Raw genomic sequence first — 11,824 nt, 5'->3', positions numbered from 1 at the left:
GGAGGGACTGTACACATCGAGCCTCGCCGCGGGGTCAGGAAAGGTTCCAGCCTGCAGCACCTCGCCTCTGTTACGATGGCAGGGCTGCATTCCTGCACAATCCTGTCCTGTCAGTTATGGTGACTCATGAACCGTGCAATAGCAGGTACGTTTGAAGGAATAAAACGACAGCTACTAGGCACCCCTCAAACCAGACCCCTAAAACCCAGCTGGGGCCTCAATGCACCACCTGCTTTAATGAAGACACGCTCACCTGTGGTGGTCGATGTCGAGGTCAACCGCCCTGCCGTTTGAGAACACGCTGCCGTGCTCAAAGCCGGCCACGGTGATGTCGTGGAAGAAGCGCGTTGAGATGGTGAAGCTGCGAGTCGCAGGGGGTTTAGAGGTGGCGTGTGGGGTAGCTAGCCGAGGGTTTGAGGGCGCAGGGGTTGGGAGATTGTATGCAATGAACCCAACAGGGGTTGACAGGGTGTCAGCCGCAGTGCTTTTGCGCCTGCAAGAAAGGGACCGGCGGGGCTGCAGCCCAGCTGGACCGCGACCCTTCTAGTAAGGCCTGCGACGACGGTCGCTCCACCGCCGACCAAAGACACAAATCGCCCATTGAAGACACCCGAGCAACTTCAGCCCGTCAAGCCCCCTTCAACGCTCACTTGCGGATCAGGCTGTCGCTCCCGTGGTCCAGCCAAATGCCGCGGTGGCCGCTCTCCGGCCCCCTCTCCGCCGGCACCGACGCTAGCACCAGCCCCTCGATCGAGCAGAAGACGCAGCCCCAAAAGTAGACCCCCATGTCGCTGTTTTCGATGGAGACGTCCTTGACCCAGCCGTTGGCCACTTGGTTCAGGTGGATCCCGTTCCAGCCTTGTTCCTGTGGGGATGCGCGGCAGCGAAACAAACGCTTGACGCGACGAGAGCCAGCATGGCGGCCATGCAGATACCCCAAACCTTCCCAGTGACCTTGATGGATCTCATCAGCCATTGGCGCGACCTTGACCGTTTCAATGCAGTGATGGATGCTTGACTGTGCGCCTGCACACATTCTAAAGGCATACATCCCGCCACCTTGAAGTGGCCAGGGAACTGCGTCCAGTTGAATGACACGGTGAGGTCCTGCACCCCAGTGCTTCCGTTCAGCATCGGCATGAACATGTGTACCTCGGGCTTCCAGGCCAGCGTGATCTGGATTAGGGTTCAGGGTTGAAACAGTTGATGTTGCCAGCTGGGTGGAGAGTATGACGTCATGCGTTGTACAGCACATGCCGACCTGCGATGTGCTCGTGCGGAGCAGAGCAAAGGTGCTGCCGCAGCACCGGGGGCCAGGGCGCCGCACCTTGACGGGCAGGGGCCGCTCCAGCCGCAGCCAGGTCTCTCCCATGTCCTCCACGCGCGCCACAAAGCGCACCGCGTCCTTGGTGCCTGCGGTGTTTGTCACCATGTCACAAGCTGACTGTATAGTCTGGATTGCCCCACAGCTTATAATGAAGGTTTTGTGGACCTGCATGCGTGTACATACTTGAATTCCAACAGGTCTCTTGGACTGATGCCTCCCTTCTCCACCCCTACATCCCCCACAACGCGCGCAAACACAGTGCTTACCTGCGAACACGGGCGACGTCGGCGCGCGCCCGCCGCCATGGAGCTCAGCCAGTAGGCTGCTGTCTCCCGGGTCGCTCATCCACAGGCGCACCAGCTGCCCGACGCTGATGCCCTTTGTCGACTCGACGTACACCACGCGCGCCCCCTGGGGTGCGGCCTCCGTAACCCTTGTGATGCGCGTGAAGCTGCGGCCGGTGGGGTCCCAGCCGTTGATGTTGATGAAGCCAGTGCCTGGTGCAAGAGAGTGTGCAGGTGGGTTTGTGTGTGCAATTGGTATCATTGCCATTACTGTGTGCGCACGCATGTGTGTATATGTGTGTATGTGCGCGCGCATATGTGTGTGTTTGTCAGAGTGTGTGTGTGTGTGTGTGTGTGTGTGTGTGTGCATGTGCATGTGCATGTGCAAGGCGTGCATAACAGGAGGGGTCTCGGAGCTACCTTGAGCTGAAAACTTTCAAAGGTTGAATTTTTCAACCCCTCCTTGGGTCTCGGAGCTACCAAGACAACTGTGACTAGAGGACTGATAGCGCCACGTTCTTGTTCCAGTGACGGGGGAACCTCTGTGAGACTCTGCCCACGATCACAGCAGCCCTCACCGTGGCTGTACTGGCTGGTGCCGGGCCAGCTGCCCTCCTGCCACGTGTTGCCGTACAGATCTGTAAGGCTCTTGGGGAACCGGAGGACCGTCCTGCCGGCCCCGGCCCCGCGCAGCACGATGGGCTTGCGCCAGGCCAGGACTGCCGTGATCACATACGTGCCTGGGCACGCCATCAAGGGGAGGGGTGGCAGATGGGGGGCAGCCAGCGGGGTCGGGGAAGGTGCGTGGTCGAAAGGCGAGCAAGCGCAATCGGAGGCCGCCGCACATGACAGGGCACCGCAGCAAGCACCCGCCTGCCTTCCCACGTAGGTGGCTGGGTCCACGAGTCGTGGAAGCAAGCCACTCGCCCGGCCCCGGCATCCCGTCGCCACCCCTGCGCAGCAGCCAACCCCACGCACCCTCTGGTAGGTATATGACGCCTGCAGGGGTCGCCTTGATCGCACGACTCAGCGCGCCCGTGTCGTCGGTCACGCCATCCCCTTTGGCCCCGAAGTCCCTCCGGAGGTCAACCGTGACGGGCAGGTTGGGGATGGGCGCCGCGCCGCCGTCCTCGTAGCCCTGGTAGCCTGCATGGCTCCACTCGTACCCGATGCGGCCGTCGGCGCGCCACAGCTCGCCCTGCTCCCAGGTGGTTGCACAAGAGCATTCGATGGGTGCGTTGCGTCGAGGGCGGTTGCGGAATCTCAAAGTGTCAGCCAGCCTCGCCCCGCTTCACCCGCTTCCGCCAAATGCGGCAGAGCCATGCAATCGCACGCACGTACAACTGGCGAGCAGCGGCGGCGGCGGCGGCACCAAGCCAGGTGAGGTCGGTCGCTTTGCAAGTGACTATGAACAGCACAAGGATGGCCTCAGTGCCCTGCAACTGCCCGCTTTTGGAGCTATTCAGGATTGTGAAAAGGACAAGTATGGCTTCATTGGTTGCCGAGATTTCGGTCTCACCTGGCAGCCAAACAGGTCAGATGGTGTTTTGTACTCTCCAGTCACGCAGGCCGGGCAGGCAGCGCTGACGTCAGCGCCGAAGCAGCACTTGAGATCGTCAGGATCGCAGCCGTAGCCTGGGCCGGAGTGGCGCTTTGGTTGTATCGGCGCTAGAGGCCTACCACGAGCCCTGTGGTTTGTTGGGGTTGGGGCCCCATCAATGGGGGTCCAAATGGGTCGTGACATGATTCCGCACGCTGCATCGGGACAAGAAGTGCGCACAGCAACGGCGCAGAAACCGCGAGCATGGCACTGGTACCACGGCATCTACACCTGCAAAGCCCCGCCCGGACGACCGCCAGCAGGCCCCACCTGCGCTGCGCCTGCCAGAGGTTTGGTGGCCAGACGGGGCCGCTGGTCTCGATCCACCAGTCGTTGCGGTTGCCAGCAGCGCTCGGCGCCTGTGCAATGCATTAAGATTTGATGCATGTGTGCGCACTTGAGCGTGCAATTGAATGGTGACAACCCAGCCAGGCCTAGGATTGCTGGGGCGACAGAGTAATCAGCGGGTGGCTTGCATTGCAATCATGAGTAGCCGCCCTTTGCAGCCGCCCCAAAACAGGCTCCTGGGCCAGCCGTACTCCCAGGCCCAAGGGCTACCGCGGCGCACCCCTTTGCACCCACCATGTTGGCGCCCTCGCAGCCGACCCAGGTGGCCTTTGGCGCCCATCCATTTGGGGGGAGGCCGCCTCCCTGCAGCTGCCCCGCAGACGAGGAGATGCCCCAGAAGGTGTTGTACGCCGCGGCATCCTGCAGCAAGGGGTTGCGAGGGCGACTGTCATTTGATTTCAAGAGAGGACGGGGGGATGACCCGCCGCTCCTGCAACAAGCATTTAGTTTTGGCAGCAGGCAGGCCCCAGCGGCTGTGCTGTGCACTATTTGACGCATGCATGCGCTCTGGGCCGTGATTACGCTTTCCCATCGATTTCCAAAACCAGGCAACTCACCTGGCCGCGCTCGACCCATCCCCAGGGGGCGCTGGCGGCGCCCAGGTGTATGTCGGTGAAGAGGTTGCCGTAAGGCGCAGCAAACATGAGATCGATGGAGACGTCGACACCGGTGCCGCCGGCAAAGCTGCAGCGTCAGTGGATGCAATTCAACAAGGATCGCGGTGGGAGGGGTTGTTGAGGAGCATGAACGTGTTGCTAGGATGGTGGGCAATCAGTGTTGCCTCTGCAGGAGAAGGACTTTGGGAATCTGGCAAGCAGCGTGGCATGGGCATTCCACATTGACAGCAAAAACGCGGACGCCTCAGGAGCACGAAAGGGCCACTTCCAGGGCACGCGCGCGCCAGGGCAGCAACCTGGCGCGCGCATGGCCGCCTGCCCAGTTTCGGCACTCACACGTTTCCGGCCGACATGCTTGACACCGCCAGCTCCTGCGCAAGGTCTGTTTCAAACCTGAATCCCTCCACCAGGCAGTCAAACGCGCCCTGCACAATTGTGAGAACGCCCAGGAATCTTCAGATCTGTGATCCTGTCACTGGACTGGGTTCAAGCGCCAGAAGGCGGGTCGTCTGAGCTGGCGCTTATGTGTGGGAGGCCTCCGTGGCGCTTAATGCGCAGCAGATGGCCTCATCTTTGACCTGCAGCACCCAAGGGCACAGCAGTCAAAGATTCTTGGGGCTCCCCCTTGGTGGGCATCTTCCGCACACGCCTCACCCACCTTCAGCCAGATGCCTTTGGCGCCCGTGTAGGGGTGCGCCCCGCTGCTGCGCGGGCGAGAGCTGGTGAAGGTGACGTTGCTGACAGTGACAAAGCTGGTGGTGTCAAGGATGACCCCGATCTCTGCGTTCTCAAACACGACGTTGCTGATCTGGAGGGTTTGGATTGTGATGTGACCCATGATTAGTGGGCGGGAAGCGTGGACGAGCGCGGTGGTTGTTGAAGTAGAGTGACAGAGCTGTTTGACGTGCAGACTCATGCAGCGTCGCTACACGTGCTGCGTGCAGCTGTGCTGCAAAGACAATGACACGCAGCAAACGCAAACCACGCAGACGCCATGCCGCGTTTTTCGGCAAGCGCTTTTTCCTCCGGCGCCACGCAGCGCGCCTCACCCAGCTGTGCGCCACGTGCCACATGTAGATCGCATTGTATCCAACCTCGCGATTTTCTCCGCCATAGGGCTTGTCGCCGGGGAACCTGAAAGACAGCAGCAATGCCCTTTTCTCAGCAAGATGCACTAGTGGGGGCAGCAACACGGCTGCGCAGGCCCTGGCAGACATGACCGGCCGGGCGCGGTGGCCAGGCGTCCTGCACCTCTGTGACGCCCAGCAGCAGTTGTGTGGTCACCTGATCGTCAGGTCTGACAGCCCTGTGTGGTTGCGCCTCACTCCGCAGCAGCCGTTGGCCCACTCTGTTGCGGAGGCAGGTGGCGAGCGGGCGCGTGATCGCGCCGTGCTAAGTCTGCTGGTGGCGTGCCAGCTGGCAGCTGAGCAGGGGAAGCTGCTGCAGGACCGGTCCGTCTGCAGCGATGCTCACCATGGATGGTAGGGCGCCACAGCAGCGAGACGTCGTAGGGCAGAGCGCGTTCCAGCCGGATCCTGCAAAGGCGAATGAGATGAAAGACAGGCATGCATCTCATCAGGCCAACTTCTGGCACTTCCAGGTCCAGGCGCTCTTGGTAGGCGTCCCCGCTCTGCTCTGCCTACGACGCAAGCGGCACATCCGGCGCTCCGCTTGCAAAAAGCGAAATTTGCCGGGCCAGACGAGTGCGCGTGAAGGCAGCAACAGCCCCACCTCTTTGGATGCGTCATGACCTCCGCCACGCGCGCCGTGAACCTCAGGAAGGCTTCCTTGTCACTGTATGCGCCGCTCGGGGCCTCCAGCCGCGCGTTGAGCTCTCGAAGGGCGTCGCCCTTCACATTGTCCGCCACAAGACGCACCACCTGGTGGAAAGGCAAAATCGGAGGGCTTGGGGCGGGGCCGTGGGGAGGGTTGAGGGCGCCGAGCAGGAGTAGCTGGCTGCGTCGCGGTGCTGTTGGCGACTTGGGCAGGCCGAGTGGTGCTTTCAGTGCTTGGCGCTTTAGATGGTTGGGGACCTTGCGTTGGTGCTAACCAATCTTTGCATAAGAAGGCAGATGCAGCATTCTCGCATGCAGGCGCTGAGTCGCTTCCGCCCACCTTGCCGACGTGCAGCCCTTGCAGCGTGCTGACATGCAGCACGGTGTCACCCCGCTGAGCTGGCGCGGTGACGTCGGCCACGTGGGTGCGCCTCTCCGGGAAGTCCCCGCCTGACAAGCGCAAATTGGCAAGGTTGTATTTATGTTCTGAGCAATTGGTGTCGACGGCAATTTCGGCAAGCAAAGCTTCAGTAGCAGGGTGGTTTGTGGCCCTTCACGCCAGCACGTTTGTGAGTGAGCAGCTGAGTTCGGCTGTCGGGGGCTGCACAGAGCAAAAGTGTCCAGCAAGTCACCGCCGCTGGATCTCACCACTCCAGCTGAGCCAGCCAGGTCCAAAAGCATACTGTGGGGCCAGCAGCGGGAGCGCAGCATAAGCAGCGACATTCACCGACAGCAGGTAATCTGAGTGCAGCGCCATCGATTGATGCCAACGAAATGCTCACGGTCGATGTCAGCAATTATGCACTCACAAACCCGGTAAGCCACCAGCGGTTGAATAGCCGCCGCCGCGCATGTGGCATTCAACGCTCCTGCCCCCAAAACCAACACCAATTTCTTACAGCAGGGAAGCCTGGATTCTGGCAGCTAGGACCAGGCATCCGTCTTGTTATGCCCCAGAACACCGTCCCCATATGCGGCAGCCGCGCACCTGGGATTTGCTGGTTGATGCCTCCTTGCCTTTGGCAAACCCGTACACCTCTGACAGGGCTTTTGGGAAGGACAGCACAGTGCGGCCTGCGCCCTCCCCTTGCAGGAACACCTGACGTAGCAGCAGAGGGGCAGCACAGGGACGGAGCAGCGGCGCGCTCAGGTGATCCTCCGAGCAGCAGGCGCGCGAGCGAGTGAGACAATACAGCTGAACAGCAGGGGACCTGCAGCTCCAAGTCAAGGGGCAGTCGCGCGACTGCAGAGCGTGCGGTGGCACTGCGGTGCTGCTGTTGCAGTAGTGCGGCAGGTGCACGCGCCTCACCAACTTGGTGATGTCCAGCCTCTGCCATGAAAATACGAGGCGGAATTGGGACGGCGAGCACGCAGCTGTGAGGCTAAGAAGCAATAGGCAACGTTGTGTGTATTTAACCCTGCGTGTGAGCATGCGCACACACACATATGCACACACACACACACATGCACACACACACACACACGCGCTATGTAGAGGTCAAACGTGCACAATGCACAAGCATTCGCTAAGCCACTCAGAGGTTCCCTCCGACGCACCCGCGTGATGACATAGGTGCCTGCTGGCACCAGCAGGGTGCCCCGGGACTCTATCGTCTTGAGCGCGACCTCGAAGGCCGCGGTGTCGTCCGCCACGCCGTCGCCCACCGCCCCGAAAAACTTGACGCTGGCCAGCGGTGTCGGCTTGGGGGGATCGTAATCGCCGTACCTTCAAAGCGTGCAGCATGGCGCGCCACCACCATGTGTGCATGGGTCCAGGGAGAAATGGTCAGTGGGGATTCAGGGTGCGGCACAAGGAGCAGCTGTGCTTGCACAAGTTCAGCAACCAATAGTCCAAGGGCACTGCTCCAGGCACAGCGAGATGCAGACCTGGAAATATGTGATACAATGTTTAAATCCGAGCGCAGGGCGCGTGGGCTCACATGTACCCCGCATAGGACCAGTCAAACAGGCGGCTCTTCTTTGCGTTGAAGAGCTCCCCCCTGCACCCGTAAAGCATCGACGCGCCTGCGAGGCCAGATTTTGCGGCAGGTGGCGCCATCGCATGGAAGCTGCTCGCATAGCTTCCAACAGCTGCAACGCTCAGGCTTTCTGGGTGACGGCAAAGGTCAATAGTCGGCAGCCCTGCTGGCTGATTCATTCACAGATCATGCATGCTGCCGGCCATCACTTGCCACCATGCATCCCACGCCAGATCACTCACTGGGGCTGCCGCTGGGGCAGGGCACGCAGCCAGCCCACGTGCGCTGCCCCTGAAAGCAGCATTTTGTTGAGTTGTCGACCGCACAGCCGTAGTCCGCCTTCACCACAGGCACTGTTTTGAACACTGATTTTGGCTGCTGGGGCTTTTGGGCCCGTGATGGCGGTGTCGTCGAGGCTGGCGGCTTCGTGGGCGTTGCGGCTGCAGCGCCGCTGTTGTTGCCTGCAGCGGGTCCGCTGACATGTGGCGCCGCTGCATCGACACTGCTCCCAAACGCACGCGGTTTTGCATTAACTCCGCCAGCTAGCGTTGAGTTATTTCCAGCCACCCCGTTCAGGGCCCCGGACGCCGTGCCACCACCTGCGTCGCCGCCGGGCTGTGATGCTGGCGGGTGGTGGTCGGGGACGTTGCGGGGCGCTGCCGCGCTGCTGCCTGCTGCAGCGCCAATTGGCGTAGCATTGGCTGCAGCAGGGGCATCCAGGCCAAGGGCAGCTACCGCTCCCCTTGAACCTGTAGCGTTCTCTGGCCGGGGCGCAGCGCCCGGAACCGTGGGGGCCACCAGGGCTACGCCAGCGCCGCTTGCAATGGCGTTGACTGCCGCGTTCACCAGTGCCTCTACAGCAATGCTGGCACCCAGTCCCAGCACCTTGGTCTCCACAGCGTTCTCCTCCCCTGGAATTGTGTAAGCGCCGCGCAGCTGCCCGTTTGCGGCAGAGACTTCGCACCTTGAATCGGCCGCCTCGCCATCACAGCTGATGAGCCGTGCTGCTTGAAAGCGCGGTGCGGCGATATACATGCGCACGCTCACACCTGAAGGGTTGTCGTCTAGCAGCGCGGGCTCTTTGGGGTGCCAAATCAGCTCCGCGCTCGTTGGTTCAACGGCCGCTGTCGCAAGCAGGTTGTCGACAGATGGTGCAGCTGCTGCAGCGGTTGGGCCGGCCACGCCGGGTGCGGCAAGCGCAGCAACCGTCATCAGCGCCAGTAATAATACCACGAATGCACTAGCCACGGCCCCATGCGGCCGGGCGACCGTCCACATTGATGGGGCACTCGCAGATCGCTGAGTCAAATAGGCCAGATCCGCTTAAATGGGTGTGAGGTTCATTAAAAATATGTATGACAGTTCACTTGTGTCAGGTCCTTCTTGCGCTGCCTGCCTTTTTGTGAGCGACAAAGTTGGTTGCCGACTGAGGTGAACATCCGTGCCCAGGCCACGTCATGGGGGTGATGTGCCTTGGGTCGAGGCGCATGCGGACGAACATGACCACACATGAACTCCCATTTCACGCAAGAGAGAGGTGATTCCATGGAATCACATCTGTCTGCTGCAAGACAGCGTAGCCGTATGCTGCAAGACAGCATGGGGCCTGGCTTTGACATTTCAGGCTCGGTGGGTGAATTGGTGCGCAGGGCTGGTCCAGGCACGTGCTCAGCACATCAAGCGCAAGATACCCTCAATATGATGGTGACACTACAATTCACAACAACCACTGCATGCGACTATGCTCGTACAGGACGCTCTGTTACAGCGCAGACGATTCTCCCCACCCCAGACCCAACAACCTTTGCAAGTGTTGTGCAATTTGTATACATAATAAGAATGACCGTTGTTGAAGCATCTGTTTGTGAAATGTCAACAAACAATTAAACACCATGAGGCAAGGATAACCTCCAATGCTCACACCCCCAAGCGCCTCTGCTCCCCGACTGCCCCGCACTTGAACACGGCGGCCCCCGCGAGCCCGTTTGCCCGCAGCAGGCACCCCTGCAGCACCACTGCCCCCGCGTCCGCCGCGGCGATGCCCAGGCTGTCAGCCACGCAGGCCGCCGCCAGGCTGAATTCGCGCATGGGCGGGGCCACCTCTTTTGACAGCAAAACGAAGGCGTTGACGTACGTGGCACCCCCGAGCAAGCCAGCAGTGAAGCAGAGAGCTATGAGGCCCCAGTTGTACCACCTAGGTTGAGGCGGGTGATGCACAGCAGGTAAGCGGTGTCTGTAGGTGAATGGCTGGATGAAAGAAGAAAACTTTTGTTTGGTTGGAGATCACAGAGCAGGCACGAGACTGAATCTACCCACCAGCTGTTATCATTAGTGTGCGTGCCCCACCGCCCCCTGGCAGCTCTGACGCAAAAGATTTGTGTACTTGAAACCTGCAAGCAACCCGCCCCCGCGCACCAGTGCAGCGCCGCGTCTGCGGTGAAGAAGGCCAGCAGGACGCACTGCAGCGCCGGCATGAGCCACAGGCCGCGCCGGCCGACGGGCAGCAGCGTCCCCGAGGAGCGCGATATGAAGACGGCCGCCTGGTAGGACCAGTTTGCATACAAATAAAAGGAGTGGCGCGCCTCCTCAGACTCGACTGGAAAGCCTGCGGCAAGGCAATTTTAGGGCAGGGTTCAGGGTTTAGGGGCGTAATGGTGCACGCTGTGGGGAGCAGGCGGGGGCCGACCACGCGCCGTGCGGTCGAAAAAGCAGCCGGTTGCAGGGAGGGATGGTGGGGGCTTAGCGCAGATGCAACAGTCACTTTGCACGGGCGGTTTTCAGTTGTCAGCCAGACGCTGCGGGTGGCAGGGCGGTCAGAGTCCCAGCCCAAAGCCTCACCCATGGCCGACCAAACGCCGCTCTGCATGGAGTACTCTGCGATGCAGGCCATGGCATGATCAGCAGCAAGGTTTAGAGTGCAGGGTGTTCTGACTGTGAGGAGGCGCTTCAGCTCACCCCTGCCGTCAATGCACCGGCCGTCTTCCCTGGCTGTGTTCCTGCAGGCGCCTCGCCTGAGAAGCCCCCCCGTCTCAAGGCTTTCGCTCGCTGCTTGCAGAGCGCAATTCGTGATGCCACGCTGCCCGTGTAGCACGCTGATCATGGCGCCCGCCCGCGCAATCAGCTGGTCTGGCCAAGCAAAAGCAGCCACTCCAAGCAGGCCAGCAAGCACCCGTGCCCTTCTCCAGCACAGCCAGGCAGCCGACCGGCCCCCCATGCACCTGCCCAGTACACGATGAACAGCGGCACCGTGTAGGGCCACAGCCGCAGCGTCGCGGCAAATCGCTGCCGCCGAGTCATGGCGCAAGGGTCCACGCATTGATCATCGACGCAGTCCTCTCCGCCCCTGCCGCCGTCCCCTGCGGAGTCGAGACCGGCGCCGCCGCCCGGCCGCCGCAGAATGGGGATCGTCTCCGATCCCTCACCCGCGGCGGCGGTCGCACGGAGGCCCGGCGGCTGCGCCGCGGCCGCCGCCGGTGAGCGGGGGGGCGTCTGCGCCGCCGTCGCCGTTGCCGAACGGTCGCTGCGCGGGCCGCCGGGCTCTGGTCTCAACCTGCTCCTGGCCTCAAAGCGCCACACGGAGACCGCCGGCCCCGGCACGTCGTCCTTTCGTGGCGAATGACCTACCAATGCGCACGGAATCGAGGGCGGGACTGTGCTAGCCTGAAGGGATCCCGCCAGCAGGACCGGCAGCACGCCACAATCTCAGGTCATGGCAGCAAGAGGCAGTCGGACGGGGGGCGAGAGTCCATGCAGACAGCACCACACCCAAAACGCTCGACCTCTGTCGCGCCATCAAAGCCTGCGCCTGCCAATCAGCTCACCTGCTGTGCTCGTCGCCACCCGTTCGTACTCAACCGGCTCCCGCCCTGCGCTTTCCCCCCCTCCCCCGCCGCC

General features: G+C 61.6%; 1 protein-coding gene across 1 annotated transcript; it reads right to left on the bottom strand.

Moving 5' to 3' along the window:
* Positions 1-249: 249 nt before the first annotated feature.
* MNEG_8737 (hypothetical protein) lies at positions 250-7,976 on the bottom strand (the record flags this gene model as incomplete). Its single annotated transcript, XM_014042791.1, has 23 exons — positions 250-361; positions 651-865; positions 1,060-1,176; positions 1,328-1,413; positions 1,594-1,824; positions 2,190-2,351; positions 2,590-2,809; positions 3,131-3,299; positions 3,482-3,570; positions 3,794-3,919; positions 4,117-4,243; positions 4,513-4,601; positions 4,835-4,984; positions 5,226-5,310; positions 5,461-5,524; positions 5,650-5,711; positions 5,908-6,056; positions 6,292-6,401; positions 6,600-6,633; positions 6,940-7,050; positions 7,261-7,281; positions 7,509-7,677; positions 7,892-7,976. Coding segments are annotated over 23 exons (2,783 nt in total), but the record flags the coding sequence as incomplete, so codon positions are not given.
* Between the last annotated feature and the right edge of the window lie 3,848 nt (positions 7,977-11,824).

The sequence above is a fragment of the Monoraphidium neglectum genome, assembly GCF_000611645.1.
Source record: "Monoraphidium neglectum strain SAG 48.87 unplaced genomic scaffold scaffold01694, whole genome shotgun sequence".
NCBI classification, from domain to species: Eukaryota; Viridiplantae; Chlorophyta; class Chlorophyceae; order Sphaeropleales; family Selenastraceae; genus Monoraphidium; species Monoraphidium neglectum.
Note: the sequence above shows the minus strand (reverse complement) of the source record. Positions and strands in the feature narration are given on the sequence as shown.